The sequence below is a fragment of the Geotrypetes seraphini genome, chromosome 7 (assembly GCF_902459505.1).
Source record: "Geotrypetes seraphini chromosome 7, aGeoSer1.1, whole genome shotgun sequence".
NCBI lineage: Eukaryota > Metazoa > Chordata > Amphibia > Gymnophiona > Dermophiidae > Geotrypetes > Geotrypetes seraphini.
Window position 1 is genome coordinate 123,752,015 of NC_047090.1, and position 17,096 is coordinate 123,769,110.

Below are 17,096 nucleotides of genomic sequence, written 5' to 3' on the forward strand. Positions count from 1 at the left end.
TGGGGGGTGAGGCAAATGCATGGTGTCCAGATACTCCTTAGAATATCGAGAACCAGTGTCCAACGTCACATCCAAATCATCCGCCATTTGTCGAAGGAAGGATGAAAAAGATAGTTGGTCCACCAGCGCCGGCCGGCGAGACGGACTAGAAGAAGTGGAAGCCTCCGGATCCAGAGAGAGCTGAGAGCGGCAAGGAGAATAGGAGGTAGATGGTTCCTCATACTCCGGTCCCTCAGGCGGGGATAAATCTGACGAGGAGTATCCCATACGCTGGATCTTCTTTTGCGGGGACACCTCCGAATGACGTGAGGAGTGTCGAGATGAGTGTCGAGATCGATGCCCCTCCCGGTGACGGGATGGGGAGCGAGATCTTCTGTGCATCGCACGATCCCCCGAAGCCTCTAAGGAATGGATGGGACTCGATGCAGTGGATCTCAGAGGTGGTAAGGATGCGGACTCACGCAGTGCCACCCAAGTCTGGTATGGAGTGCGGAAGAACTCTTCCTGCGATGCAGTATGCCCAGGACTTCGACTATCAGGGGCTGACACAGCACTCTGCTGTCGAGGGGGCGTGATGGGCTCCAAAGGCGGCATATCACTAAATGAAGCCCGCCTGGAAGCACCCGCCGCCCTCCGCCGATCCTCCTCGTCGAGCAGAGAGATCGTACGACGAGTAGGAGGGGGAGAGGGCGGGCCGCCCCCCGGGACCGAGACCGGGAGGTCACCCTGAATGGAGGCGATAAGCCGGGGTCCCATAGACTGCATAAGCTCGACAAACTGAGCTTCCAGCAGGGATCGCAGCGAAGCCGATATGGAGGGATCCGCACCGAAAGGGGGTCCTCCAGCACGTTCTTCGCGCTCCTTAGTGGCCAAGTGCTTTTGCTTGCTAGCTTTAGGCACTTTGATGACCACCGGAGGGACAGTGGAAGGCGGTACCTGAGCCGAGGAGACGGGGACAGGCACCAATGCTGAACCGGAAGCAGAAGTCGGGGTGAACGATGCCGGCTTCACGATGCTAGATGCAGGAGTTATCGATGCAGGCTTCGAACGAACTGGCGAAACCGCAGTGGAAGTTGAAGCAGACGGCTCTTTAGCAGACTCCATCTTAAACATCGACTCCCAAAGTAAGCATCGCCGTTTGAACGATCGCGCAGTGAGGGTGGAACAAGGCCGGCACGATTTCGGAACGTGTTCTGGACCAAGACACTGAAGACAGCGTCGATGCGGGTCCGTCAACGAAATCGCACGCTGGCACTTGCTGCACTTTTTAAAACCGGTGATTGGCCGGGACATAGGCCGGAAAATGGTCGCCGCTAGGTCGAAGGAGCTCGGCCTAAGCCACGAGGCCGGCCCGGCCGAACCGCCGGAAGAAATAATTTTAACTTTTTTTTTTTTTTTTTTTTTAAACAACTTAAAAATTGAAATAAATCAAATAAACAACAAAACGCGGTAGTAAAGAAGGCAAATATACTGAAATTCAGTCAGCGCAGAATGAAGTGAAACTTCTCAGCTCCGCGGAAAGAAAAGAACTGAGGAGACACGCCCGGTACATCGGGCAGGAAGGCACTGGCGCATGTGCGGTGCGGGCATCTCAAAACTTCTGAGTTTCTTCAAGCAAGACATGCTTGCAAGATGTCCGTATCAGGGCTCTGTCGGATGACATCACCCACTAGTGAGAATACCTGCCTGCTTGTCCTGGGATAAATATCTTTACTGTAACCCACTTGTATCCCATGTACTGACAAAATGAATCTTTAATGTAAACCACTTGCATCCCATGTACTGACTAAACGTATCTTTATTGTAAACCATTTCTATCCATGTCTCGAGTATTTTCTAACTGTTCAAGTATGTCTGAAGGTTGAGTAGAAATTCCACTGGAAATTTATTTAAAAGATTTGTGGCAACTTAATTCTAGAATGGAGAGTTTGTTGAAATCAGGTATTACTCAGAATCAAATCTTTTCTAAAGTAGTAGTTAAGAAATTGGAAAATGTGGATTCTACTATTCAGATTCTTGATAAACGTATGTTAGTAGTTGAAAAATAGGTTTCTAACTTGCAGTCACTTTCCACTTCTGCTTTTAAAAGATTCTTATAATGTACATTTAAAGATTGAAATGATTGAGAATGCTGCAAGATCTAGAAATCATGTATTTCTCATGGAAATAAGGATAAAACACAAGGAAAATAAAAAGGGGAAGATGATGCCTTTGATTGTTTGCGTATTTCATCCTTGTACTATGCTCGTTTCTCTTGTTGACTCTTTAATAAAAATGATATAACAAAAAAAAAAGAAAGAAAGAAAAGAAAGCTTGGCTCTATAGCAAATGTAAACAGTAAAAATATGTTTAAATCTGTTTATTGTGAGACACAAAGCAGAAAATACAAAATATGCAGTTGCATAATACAACTGAACACATCTTGAACAAGTACAATAAAACAGTCATTGCTCAGCACACGCCATTATATTTTTATACCCCTTCCCTCTCTTCTATCCCTTTCCCCCATAAAGAATGAAAATATTTTTCAAAGAGATTTGAGGGAAGGAGAAACTGTACAACTTGAATGTACACTGAAAAAGATAAACACCTTTCAGTAAATGAGGCAGCTACTGGAGATGATAGATCCCCCCTACCAAAAACAAAAGCCTATCTGGGCCTAGGGCACGGAAATAGGATGTAAGAAAAGAAGACAATGAAAACAAGCCAACAAATACAGTAGTACAGCATCCAAGTGTAAGTTTTAGAGATTATAAGGAAGGAAAAGGAGAGGATATAGGACATATCAAGCCATTGGAAAAGGCTAGTCTTTCAAGATGTGAAAATGAAGTGGGGGTCCGAGGTTATTAACAATAAAAGGATATCATTATAAATATATTAGGAGGAGAACACAGTTGTTTAAGACATTCATTGTGAGTGCTTGAAAAGCTTACCTGATTAACTACCTCAAAATACACTGCAAGAGTTGTATTGGGGTTAAGGCCACATATTTTCCACTGACAAGTACCTCCAGTTCCTATCTCCTGAAAATAAAAATACTGAGATGTTACTTGTACCTTATAAAAGATCCTTTATAAGAAACCAAACAAAAATACATGGGCAATAGAAATCTGAAGGAAAATTTGACTAATTATTGACTCTTGCTATCAAATATTCACCAATACAGGATTTCTCTGGACATATTATTAACATGAATACAGCAGCAACAAAGAAAATCTCAGTGCAACCCAACAGAGCCAATTTCATTAAAAAATGGGAGCTACAGCTAAATCAATCACCGGTTTTCAAACTGCATCAGCCAAAAATGTATTAATAAGTGGAGAAAAAAAACCCCTATAAAAAAAAGAAGATCACAGAGTGCTCCCAAATGAAGCAATCCAATTTTTGCAGCTTTTGTCTATGTTCAATTCTCTGGGCTTGTAATTCAGGAAAGGAGACTGCACATAAATTACCCTGCACATTAATTTACATGTTTTATTTTTTTTTTCAAGTATTTCTTTACAATCCTTGCAATAACGAGTCCCAACATCCGGGAAGCTTCATTATTCCATCCAAGACATGGTTTTGTTCAGTTGCTGAATGACTCGGGTACTGGCAGAAGAAAGCTCTTCCAGAGATGCAAAACGATGTCCACGCATAGGTTGTTTCAACTTTGGAAAAAGGTTGAAGTCTGGTGGACTCATGTCTGGACTGTAGGGAGCATGAGGTAACACCAACCAGCCGTATTTGCATAGTTTTCCAATGACAAGTGGAGAGTTCCATCTTCCCTATGACCAAAAAAATTTAGATGAACTCAATCAAAAGTCAAACAAATGATGATTTTTGCTTATGATCATGAAGGCATCGTCATCACAAAGTTCCTTATGGAAGAAGTGTCACAACAGTGTATTATCATGATTTTTTGCAATAAATGCGCAGAAAAATGCACAAAACCCGACCTCAGTTGCTCTTGCCTGGTCCACTCATTCTTCATGACAAGGCTTGCCCGCACATTGGGGATGTCATTGAAAAACTACACAAATACGGCTGGGAGGTGTTACCTCATGCTCCCTACAGTCGAGACACGAGACATTTGACCTTTTCCCAAAGTTGAAACAACCTATGTGCAGACATCGTTTTGCATCTCTGGAAGAGCTTTCTTCCGCCGGTACCCGAGCCATTCAGTAATTGAACTAAAACGGAATAATGAAGCTTCCCAGACGTTGGGACTCAGTCATTGCAAAGCAAGGAGACTATATTGAAGGACTGTAAAGAAATACTTTAAAAAAAAAAAAAAAAAACAACAACAAACATGTAAATTTTTAAAAAATAGTGTGCATTATTTATTAAATGACCCTCGTAGTTTTCAATCCTTAACTCTACTCCTCTGCCCTCCAACCCAGCCCATTGATTAACCGTTCCCCTTAACTGTATCCATGACATCCTGTTTGTCTGTCTTGCCTGCTTAGATTGTAAGCTCTTTCAAACAGGGACTGTTTTCTTGCTCTTTGTGACTCTGTAGCGCTGTGTGCGTCTGGTAGTGCTATAGAAATAATTAATAGTAGTAGTGGTAGGGTAGTAACGACAGTGCATGCTTTTTAAACTGGGCAGTAACCTGCATGCTATTAGTTTATTACATTGAGGACCTACAATTGTGAGTTCAGCCTACGTTCTAAGCCTGAATCAGCTCATGGCTCTAATGCAAGCCTTCTGCATCGGCCCCTAAGACATGATATTATTTAGGCTGATGAAAATCAAATTATTGCTCCACAAAAAACTGTCATTGCTCTAAAATAAAAAGGGCTTATCTTAGTTTTGTTTTCCATATAAGTCTCTGGGACAACTGTAAATACAGCTCACATCATCTGCATCTGAATAACTGAAAAATGGCTATACTACAATAGCTAGAGGTCTGAGGGAGGGGGATATTGGAGGAAAAAGGAAGCTCTTCAATTTGCAACTACATTTAAGTATAAGTGCTGAATTTATTACCCTGCCCTCACAAGGTCACAAACAGGAAGATATTCATATAAAAAAAACAAAACAAAACAAAAAAAACTTACATTTTCTGATACACAGGGTCCTTTGGCATTGAGTGACACGCAGGGTCCAATAGCTCCCGAAATCTTTATTTCCCTTGATGTCTTCAAGGAATTTCAATAAAATGAAAAAACAAGAGGTTTCATGCTGAAACAGAGTTCCAAAACTGTATTTGTTGCACAATATTTCTTATGTCAAATTTTTTACAGCTTTGATAGTTTTTTTCCCCAATTCTTTATTCATTTTTTCATCTCACATCAAGAACACAATATTACATCAATTGAATCATATACATCACTTGAAATTCTTTCTATATATCATCTTAAATACATAAATTAACTCCTTCCCCACTCACCCTTTTCACAAATATTGTAATCAAAAATATACATGTATTATATTCATAAATATTGATTGAACCTATAATATAACTATATACCACCCCCATCCCTTAATTATAATTATACTTACAGTGTAAAAAAGCATCTAATCATTACAATAAATTATCAATGGCCCACAAATCTTTTTAAAATTATTATAATTTCCTTTTTGTACGGCAATTGCTCTTTCCATTTTGTATATATGACACAACGAGTTCTACCAGAAGGTAGCTTTGATAGTTAATATATTTTTAGTTTTCCCTTTGTCAGACAATCTAAAAATTCTAAATCATTTTTTCTGCATGAAATGACTGGTGCAGTAATACTCCGGTTAATCTCATGTTTTTCTGAAAAGTGATAAAGTACATTATTTGTTTTCTTAGGACTTATTTTGCTGGCTTCTTTTGCCCAAATGAGCTCCAAGATGGGCCTTATGCCTCTCTGCATGTCATTATCACTATTTGTGTGTGTTTTTATTGTTCTGTACTTGTTTTTATTATTTTGTCTATGCAGTATCCAAGCTTATTTTTTGATAATGCTGCAATGCTTATTTTTGCTGATATGTTGTAGTTTATTTGATCATTGCTATAGAATGGCAGGTTACAAATGTTGTAAATAAATGAGGCTAAAATCTAATCAGTCAGCTCTGGATCATAGAGTTCCCCTCATTTCTTAAACAGGTAATGGAAGGATATGAATAGCTGCTGTGCTGTGGCCTGGCATTTGCAAGTATATTGTGGCTGTTGACATCGATCACTGAATGAATGACACAAACATGTAAGACTGCAAAGTGCTTATTTTCTAAACAAAAGTTATTGGTTTATGTCAGAGGTGGGATCTGGAAAACTGACAAGAAACAGACTGAAGAAAAACAATTGCTTTACTCAGGAGAAGAGTTAGGACCTGCACTATGAGAAGCCAGTTGTCCAGGTAAGGGAAAGCAAAGATACTGAGGACAGCAAGCATTTATTCTCGCATGTGGTGACATTATCCATGGATTCTGGAACAGACACTGCCAAGTGCACTGTCCCTTTCAATCTTTAGGCAGTGCCCATACTGTGCACGTATCAGTGCCTTCTCACTCAATGCTGACTCGCAGGACCAGTATCAAATTCAGTATCTAAGCTAAGAAGCCAACCAGTGGAGGTGGGCAGATGGTGAAAATATATGCCTGCTGCCGTTGGAGAACACCTGCTACAGGTAAGTTTCTTTGCTTTCTCTGAGGACAAGCAGGGATAATATTCTCACATGTGGGACTCCCAAGCTGCTAGGAAAATTTCACCACTGATTACTCAGTGCTGTTGAAGTGTTCCATTTAGTGCATCACAAGGAGAGCTCATTAGAATACTAATGAGCTCCTTGTAACGCATTTGCATAGGGTTCTCGGTGGGATGGGAATTTGCTCTTTCTTTCTCATCAGATGATGTCTTCTTTATGCAATTGAGATATTTCTAATTTTTTATTTATGCCTTTTCCAGTATTATTTTTATGATCTGGCATTTCCTTTAGGAATACTATTTATGTGGTTTGTCACTCACTAGGTATGTTTGCTTTTTATGTTTTAATATCTAATATAATAAAACGGTAAGGCGCGAATGCGCACTTCCTATGCGTGCGTCCATTTTCCGTGAGCTGTAGCACACATAGGAAGTGTGCATGCGCGGCTTACGGTTCTTTCAAAGACGCAGCGGTGGCTACTCTCACGATCCCCGCCTGCGTCGGACTTCATGAGAGGAGCCACTGCCGCGTCTTTCAACAACAACAACAAAAAAATACTCGCTTTTAAAATCTTCAGGCGCCAGCGACGGCTTGCCGCATGCGCCCCAACTTCCCAACGCCAAGCACCCTTTTAAAATCTTCAGGTGCGAGCGGTGGCTTGCCGCACGTGCCCCAACTTCCCAACGCCAAGCGCCCTTTTAAAATCTTCAGGCGCGAGCGGTGGCTTGCCGCACACGCCCTGACCTCCAAACCCCCCTGCCGGCATCTATTTTTCCTCCTCCCTCTCGCATGCTCACAGCGTTTAAATGAAAAGCGCTGCGCTGTGCTGCCACTGGCCTCACCATCTCCTCTCCACTGCGGCCAGCCCTCTCACAACTTCCTGTTTCCGCTAGGGTTGGCCGCACTGTAGAGAAGACACCAAGGCCAGCAACAGCGCGGTGCAGCGCTTTTCTGTGAGGCAAGTAAATTTCTGTGGGGCATATGCACAGGGGGAGCAGAAAATGAATGCTGCTGGACGGGGGAGGGAAAAGGAAGGGAACAGGGGGGAGCAGGCAAGGGGTGGGTGCACAGGGAAGAGGGGAATGCTGCTGCTACACAGGGAAAGGGGAATGCTGCTGCTACACAGGGAAAGGGGGAATGCTGCTGCACAGGGAAGGAGGGAATGCTGCTGCTGTACAAGGAAGTGTGGGTGAATGCTGCTGTACAGGGAAGGGGGGGATGCTGTTGCTGCTACACAGAAGGGGAAATGCTGCTGTTGCTGCACAGGGAAGTTGGGGAGGGGGGAAAGGGAAAGGGGGCCAGGGAGCAATCTTGCTTTGCTTTGGGGGAAGACAAAAGGGGGCCATGGAGCGAGACAGAAAGATAGGCAGGCAGCGTACGAGAATTAAAAACAGACACACAGAAAGACAGCAGGCAGGGAGAGAAACAGAAAGAAAGAAACACAGACAGGCAAAGGGGGCCAGGAAGAGAAACAGACAGAAAGAAAGACAGACAGTGGGAGGGAGAGAGACAAAGAAAGGAAGAAAGAGACAGGGGCAGGGAGAGACACAGAAAGAAAGAAAGACAGATAGACATATTCTAGCACCCGTTAATGTAACGGGCTTAATGACTAGTGTATGTATATTTTGTTTTTAATTTCTATCAGCATATGTTTTTGTGGTACATTTTAATATTAAGTTTTAGGACTCCTGATCAATGTTCCCTCTAAGTTGAGCGCATGAGCTATTTTCATTGGCGTCGCTCATAATTTTTCTCGTGTCGCTCACTAAAATACGCAGTGGGCGCGACTGGAATCGAGCGCGGGCGGAGGTGAGAGGAAGTGGTGGCGGCTCAGGCCAAGCGCCGGTGCGGCACCGCAAAAGGGGACAGAAGCGGCACGAGTCCGGCACTTGTCGTTCTCCTTGGGCGACGCCGTGCCTGCGCATCCTCCTCGGAGCCTTGTTTTTTCCATCCGCCGCTCCACACCACCGCCTGAAATGTTTTTTGAAGCTTCAATCTGCCCTGCTTGACTTAGTGTATTTTAAGTTGAAAGAGCAGTGACGGCTCCTCTCAAGATCCCCGACTGCATCGGACTTCCGACGCAGGTGGGGATTGTGAGAGGAGCTGCTGCCACGTCTTTCAGCTTAAAAATACACTAAGGCAAGGCAAGGAGGAGGGCAGACCGAAGAACAGCATGAACATACCAGTAAGGCTGGGGACTCGCGCATGCGCACTCCTGCGGCCAACAGACCTACACCTCACAGAACACGCAGATAGGAGTGCGCATGCGCGGCTAGCGTTTTATTATATAGGATTAAGTTACTTTAAATATCGGGGGCGTGGCTTGGACGCGAACGATGACGGTTGGATGAAGAAAGAGCTCCTGTATAAACAAGCTTAAATTTCAGAAAACTACAAAAAAAAAAAACGATATTAATGGTATAACAAATTGAGTTTACCTCTTTGATTAGATGGGAGAGAAAAATTGAAGGGGAAATCGGGAGAAAGAGGTGCCGTTTTCATTTGATATATGAGAAAAGAGGTGTGAAGGGCTGAATCCGTCTCAACGGCAAAAATAGCAAAATCGGGTCCCTGCTGACAGAGCCGGTAAGATCGGGTCTCCGCTGGCAAAAATAACAAAATCGGGTCCCCCAGGCAGAGCCGGAAAGATCGGGTCCCGCTGACAAAGGTGGCAAGATCAGATCCCTGCTGACAGAGCCGGTAAGATCGGGTCTCCGCTGGCAAAAACAGCAAAATCCCCCAGGCAGAACCGGCAAGATTGGGTCCCCCTGGCAGAGACAACAAGTTTTACTATTAAACGTTACCAGGGTGGGCTGGTCCGGGACGCCGTGAGGCCAAGGAGGCTTTCCTTCCCCTCCTCTTTAGCACGATCTCTGGCAGAGAGCAAGAGGAAAGATTTCCCGAAGGTGGGGGTTAACAGGCAGTTGCTCGGTGCACCACGACCGCGGCCATCTTGGATCGGAAAAAAAAAATAAATTTTTACAAAGTCTGGGTCTGCCTAATGACAAGGATTAGTTTTTTGAAATGCCTGATGCCTGTTTAAATCAGGGAATGGGCTTTGAAATAGCTGTCCTCAGCTGGAAATGAGGAGAGATCTGCAGTAAAAGATACTTGGCAACGGTTTTTTTTTTTTTTTTTTCCTTGCTGCCAACTTCAAAAATAAACTATGAAAGATCACTATAATTGTTAATCTCTCCTACTATAATTCAAGAGATTCAGATATAAGAGACTATAGGTTTTTGGGCTCTGAGGAAGGTCAAATAAAAGGATTGGTAATTTCTTTGACCTGAAGAAAAGTGACATTGAGACAGTTGAGACAGTTGAGAGACACTGAAATACATATACATGCACATTGAAAGATTAAAGTAAACATATTGGATGGAATATTGCTCTCCTCGGCAAAAGCTGCGATTGGGCTTGTAAGAGGAGAGCTAGAACAAGAAGGCTGCAAAATTTTTTCAGGCTAGATGCCAACAAGAGTCTGTAATAGAGCCTAAGACAAATAACTTACAGTTGCTTTAAGAATACTGAAAAAAAAAAGGGGGTGTGGCTTTGTCGAATGGTTGGATAAACGAATAGCTCCTTATAAGCAAATATATTAAAAATATATTAAAAAGAATTACTACTAAATATTTTAAAGAAACTAAAATATATATTGAAATATGACTTCAACTAAACAAAATAAAGCTGACTTAGGAGCTGGAACATCAGGAAGCAATAAGAGGTCGAAACCTGAGCCAGGTACACCCTCTAAAATCCCATTACCAACAGAAAAAAATCTGGATGTTATGGAAGAACTAAGACAAATAAAAGAAATTGTCTTAGATAGTAACAAAAAACTACAAAAAGCAATGGAAGATGCTGCAATCCTAACTAAAAGAGTGGACATTACAGAGAATAGAATTTCAACATTAGAAGATATTACAGAACAATTAAATACAGACATGAATCACAGCAAAATCATATGGAAAGAAATAACAGAGATAAAAAAAAATCTTGAAGACAGCCGGAATCGTGAAAGACGGAATAATTTAAGAATAATCGGATTACCTGAAGGAGTGGAAAAGAATGATCCGATTGCATTTCTTGAAAAATTTCTACCTAAAATACTACCATTGAAATTTAAAACGGAATTGGAAATTGAAAGAGCCCATAGGATTCCAACACAAAGAAATAACACTCAAACAGGTCCAAGAACTTTAATTTTCAAACTTTTAAGACACCAACAAGCAATTGAAATATGCCAATTAGCCAAGGAAATCAAAAATCTTAAATGCCAAGATTCAAAAATATACATTGTTCCGGACTTTGCAAAAGAAACAGCAAAAAGAAGAAAACTATTCTTAGACATGAGACCACAACTAAGATCTCTAGGAGCTAGATTTGGGCTCCTGTACCCGGCAATTATGAAGGTTACCGTTGCTAACAAAACGCAAAACTTTACAGATCCAGAAAAACTACAGGAATTTATAAATCAACTGGAGCAACCTATGACAATCTAAAGAACAATTAATGGGTTCATACTAAAGTCTATTGACGGTTAAAGATAGATCAAAACGGAAAGCAATGGAAAAAGAACACACAAGGATCAAATTAAAGACTTAAACAACTTGCAACATTCTACATAGAAAACAAGAAAACTGAAAAATATAAAAATTCTATTCAGAATAAATAGAATAAACTGAATGGCAGGAACGTAAATGATTAGAAACACATCTCCGAACTCAAATGATGACGAAGAAAGTTTCTTCAACAAACTTAAAAATGTACTGATTGAATCCGAAATTTTGAAAGCGGAGTAATAGTGAGAAAGAAAATCATCCTTCAATCACAAAGAATATTATAAAAAAAAAAAAAAAAAAAAGATGAAGTGATTGGTTTGTTGTATTTCCGGTTGAAGGTGGTACTTCAGGTTTAAATTTGCGTTTCAGATACATTAAAATGCATTTCAATACGAAATATATGAAAAGAATAAATCTGAAACGCAAATTTTATGTTCTTTTATTTATTAAGTTTAATTTAGTATCCACAATAGTTCAACCTGGGAATCTTCTATGGGAGATAAAAGGAGAGTTTTTGGCACAGGACTTCACTCTTGTCTGCACAGGCCTCAGATACTTTAAAATCATAGATGTCTAGAGAGTATGCTAATGAGACAAAACTTACAAGAACACTGATGGGAATGTTAGCTCCTCTTAATTGACAATTCTCTCGTGAATCATAAGAAAATAATGAATATAAGAGACGAGTGGATTCCTGTGCTGTAAACTCTTGTTACAGTTCTGAGGAAAGAGGCTAAATTGGAAAGCTTTTTAAAATAAAAATAATATACCACCTGAAAAGAAATGAATAGTAATTGAAATGTTATTAGATATAATTGATTTAATATAATCATTCTTATGGATTTAAAGATATACAAATACAGAAAATAATCTTTCAATACATAAGAATGAAAAACTTTTTACTTATTCTTATAATTAATAATAAAATAAAAGAAAATATACAAAAATAGGGGAAAAAATGGTAGTACTTTAGATAATTATTAATAGCTTGTGGGAGTTATCTAAATCTAACCTCAACCTGCGTATCCAAGTTTTCGTAATTAATAAGGGGGGGAAGGGAGGGATAAGAGGGATGGGAGGGAATAAAAGGGAAATATATAAGGAAATCATGGGAATAAAGGAAAAAAGAGAAATGAAATACTTAAAACATTGGGAAAATATACATAATTTAATACCTGAAAATTTAAAAATAAATGGATATTAAAATTATGTCTTTAAATGTTAACGGTCTAAATCATATGATAAAAAGGAAAAAAGCACTATCATTTTTAAAAAGGCAAGATGCTGATATATGCCTTATACAAGAGACCCACCTCTCACATATAGAATCTAAAAAGCTAGAAGGAGGCTGGGTCAAACAGTGTTTTTTCTCACCAGCTATAGGGAAAAAGGCAGGTGTTGCTATTTTAATTAACAAAAAATGCTCTGCTTCATTTAAACTAAAAGCTTCAGATATTCATGGAAGATGGATAATGGTGGAAATGAATATGGGAAATACTACCATGACGTTAATCAATATATACGCCCCTAATTCGAACCAAAACGAATTCTTTAAAACTCTTCAACAACTGATCATACCACTGGCTACTTCAAATCTTATAGTAGCAGGGGACTTCAACGCTGTAATAGATCCTTTATTAGATAAAAACCCAGGTAGAGTTATGAAATCTATGGGACTAGATAATTTGATTCAATCTTGCGATTTAATAGATATATGGAGAATACTTCATTTTGATGGTCGGGAATTTTCTTTCTGTTCTCATGTTCACAATTCTTTTTCAAGAATAGATTATATCTTTACTTCAAAACATCTTGCACATCAAGTGACACAAGCAGCCATTGATCCAATTATTCTATCTGATCATGGTGGAGTGTGGATCAAAATTAAAACTACAGATCAAAATAATAACAGACCAATTTGGAAAATAGATAATACAATGTTGGTTGACAAAAATTTTTGTGAAAATCTTCTAACAAAAATGAAAGAATTTTTTCAAATAAATGATAATGATGATATTAACAGAGAAACTTTATGGGATGCCTTTAAGGCAACCATTAGAGGACAAATAATTTCTTATTCGGCTTTTCTAAAAAAACAAATTAAAAAACAATTTTTAATCTTAGAAAAAGAGATAAAAAATTTAGAATCAAAACTTATAGAAAAATGGGAATATTCTATTCAACAAGAATTATTAAAATTAAAAGGTAAATATAATGAGATCTCATCTAAGATGATTAGGAAAGATTTATTTTCTCAACAAACATTGTACTATGGTAATTCAAACAAATCAGGAAGAATATTGGCAAACTATCTTAAAGCGAAAAAAAGAAAAACAAAATTAATAGCAATAAAAGATGAAAATGGAAATACATATACACAAATTGAACCTATATTAAAACAATTCTTAAAATTCTATAAATCTCTTTATTCTTCTGAAAATTATCCAAATAAAGAAAAAGATGGTTTTGAATTTTTAAAAATGTTAGAGGGTCCAAAAATTCCTGAACATATAAAACGAAGTTTGGAAGAACCAATATCACTAAAAGAATTAGAAACAGCTTTGAAGTCCCTTAGAGTTGGATCCGCTCCAGGTGGTGATGGATATACAATGGAATTTTATAAAACATTTCAAAACTTTTTATTACCCTATTTATTAAATCTCTATCAATATCAACTCAATAAAGGTTGTATTAAAGGCACTATAGCAGAATCTTTGACTATTGTTTTGCCAAAGTCCAATAAAGATCCCACTTTGGTATCAAACTATAGACCAATATCTTTAATAAATGTAGATGGAAAATTATTAGCAAAAATACTTGCGCTAAGATTAGCTAAAGCTCTCCCCCATATAATTGGTATGCATCAAACAGGATTCGTTGCTCAAAGACATTCATCTCACAATACCAGATTAACATTCCATATGTTATATTTAACAAAGAAAATGAATGAACCTACTTTTGCAATTTCATTAGATGCAGAAAAGGCCTTTGATAGAGTAGAATGGCCTTTTATGTATCAAGCAATGGAATGGTTTGGTATAGGTCCTGGATTTATACAAATGATACAAACAATGTATAGCTCCCCTTCTGCTAGACTATATATTAATAATACGTTTTCAGAAAAATTTAATCTACAGAGAGGAGTTAGACAAGGATGTCCCTTATCCCCTTTGCTGTTTGATATTGTTTTAGAACCCTTAATATTAGCTATCCAACAAGCTAAGGAGATACAGGGTATACCTCATTCAGATAAAGAATATAAGATATCTGCTTACGCAGATGATTTATTACTATATCTGAAAAATCCAGAATCCACCATTCCGCATCTACTTGAATTGATTGAGAAATTTGGAAAATTTTCAGGATATAAAATTAATTGGAATAAATCAGAAATTCTTCCACTAAATATACATTGTACAAAAGGTTTATTTGATACATTCCCTTTTGTTTGGAAGGAAGAATATATTAAATACCTTGGAATTTGATAACAAAAACAGTAGATGAAACAATGAAAATTAATGAAAAATGCTTATTACAAAAAGTAATAGAAATGTGTGAGCAATGGAATCCTTTGCACTTATCTTGGTGGGGAAGAGTACAAACTGTAAAAATGATGATTTTACCGGTAGTATGTTACCAAATGGGGATGATACCAGTTTTCTTTCAAGATTCGTTTTATACAAAAATAAATAGGACTTTGACAAAATTTATATGGCTTAATAAAAAACCAAGAATTGCTCTAGCGTCATTACAAAGACCAATTAAGGAGGGAGGGGTAAATTTTCCCAACTTTTATAGGTATCATCAAGCCTATATCTTACGTCATGGTATGTATTGGATCCTCCCAGAACCCACAGATAATATTCCAGACTGGTTTTGGCTAGAATGGAGGCTTATGTTTCCATTACGTCTTAATCATGTAATTAGTATCAAAATGCCAAGGTTATACAAAGATCATAAAATATTTATGGATACCTGGAAAACTCTAAAATACATAAGTAATCTTACTCAAATTCCAATTAGCAAATCAACCAACCAAACTATATGGCTAAACCCCAAGATCAAAATTGGCGGTTTTAAAGTCATCTGGAAACATTGGATGATAGCAGGCATTCGCACTTTGGATGATGTAATTAAAAATGATAAATTGCTGGAGTTTTCACAATTGCAACAAAAATTTGGTCTCAATAAAACACAATATTTTAAATGGTTGCAATTGAAGCAATCTATTCAGAAAGGGTTCCCTGAATGGAAAGATCTCGCTAAATATCACAGTTTGGAATTCTTATGTTTCCAGATGGACTCAATAGGTCACAAAGCCGCACAGTGGTATAAATTAATATCCGGATATATAAATAAAAAACCAAAAAATGGTCTTAGAGACATTTGGAGCATTGAGATAAAACACCAAATTAGTGCATCTCAATGGCCACGACTTTGGTCTTGGAGGCTAAAATGTACGGTGTCAGCATCTATGAGACAAACTTGGTTTTTTCTTCTTCATAGAGCTTTTTGGACCCCTACTCGTTTACAAAAAATAGATAGTTCAAGATCTAATAGATGCTGGCACTGTCATATTGAAATTGGGACACTAGATCATCTTTTATTCTTTTGTCCATTTATCCTATCATTCTGGAAATCAATTTGGCCCCAAATTAACAGAATGTTAGAAAATCCAGTAGCCTTGACATATGATACTATATTATTTGGAACAACTATGAGAGCAAAAAGCCAAATTTCATCCAGTAATAACAAACTTTTATTTATTTTAACTGGAATTGCAATACAACAAATTACATTCAATTGGAAACAACATGATAGATTGAACTATATGTTCTGGTGGAATTCGGTATGCCACATATATAAAATGGAACTTGCTATTGCAACACACAAAGGATACATGAATAAATTTAAAAAAATATGGGGACCATTAACCGATTTTTGTAATGAAGGATAATTTTTCCCATAAATAACACTGGAAACATCTAAAGACCGTTAACATGATTTCTCTAATGAACTTTTCCCATGATAAGAAAATTGTAAAGAGGGAAATGGGGTGGGTTTTTCAATTTTGATTATTATATACTAAATTAATATTTAAAGAATATACAATAAAATTGATTTATGTATTATTGGTTGGGAAGGAGGGTGGGACAGGGGATTATTATATTAATGATAAACTTGATATTAATATATGAGTTAGTCAAGTGTGTATTTAAGTTCCTATTGAGTTTATTTGTAACACTTGTTGTAACACAAAAAATGAATAAAGAATTTAAAACAGAAAAGTTACTTTAAATATCAAAGAATTCATTATTTTTAAATAATTCATGGCCATGTCTAAGCAGCGAGCTGAGGAAAGTTTATGTAACACAGGCAAGAAGAGGAGCTTGGGTTTTAAAACAGAGTGGTTGACTGAATGATAAGTTGAAACGGATTTACCGCATGGCACTGCACAGCACGTGCTACTTGGGGAAATTTTTTATTACTCAGAAACTGATGGTGTTAAGTGCAAACTTTGCATGAAAGCGGAATACAATAGCGACTGGACATCAGGAAAAATGTGGACCGATTGGAAAGTTGATCATTTAAAACGGCATTTGAGCCAAAAATCGCACATTGAAGCAGTCACGAAACTGAAAAACAAAAGCAAAAGTCTGTTGAAAAACATGCTGACAGAATTGAAAGAAGATCGTGAAAACAGAAAAGAATTAGTTAATCGGCAACAAGCGACTCCTGATGAGGTAAAGATACTCATTGATAACGTTTTACTTGCTGTTAAAATAAATTCTTCAATGCTATCAGTGCAGGCAATTCATGACCATGTTGCGAAATATGTAAAGATACCAGAAAGCTGGCGAAGCAAAAACTATGCTTTTGAATTTGTTGAGTGTATATATTCAACCATTAGGTCGGAAAT

The 17,096-nt window shown here is 38.3% G+C and overlaps 1 protein-coding gene across 1 annotated transcript in view; it reads right to left on the minus strand.

The window, feature by feature from the left end:
* Window positions 1–17,096, minus strand: part of SEC23A (Sec23 homolog A, COPII coat complex component) — a 144,874-nt gene that overhangs the window by 77,568 nt on the left and 50,210 nt on the right. The window contains exons 10-11 of the mRNA XM_033950990.1: window positions 5,043–5,123; window positions 2,934–3,023 (exon numbers count right to left, since the gene is read on the minus strand). Of these exons, the coding sequence (XP_033806881.1) occupies window positions 2,934–3,023; window positions 5,043–5,123 (171 nt within the window). The remainder of the gene's footprint in view (window positions 1–2,933; window positions 3,024–5,042; window positions 5,124–17,096) is intronic.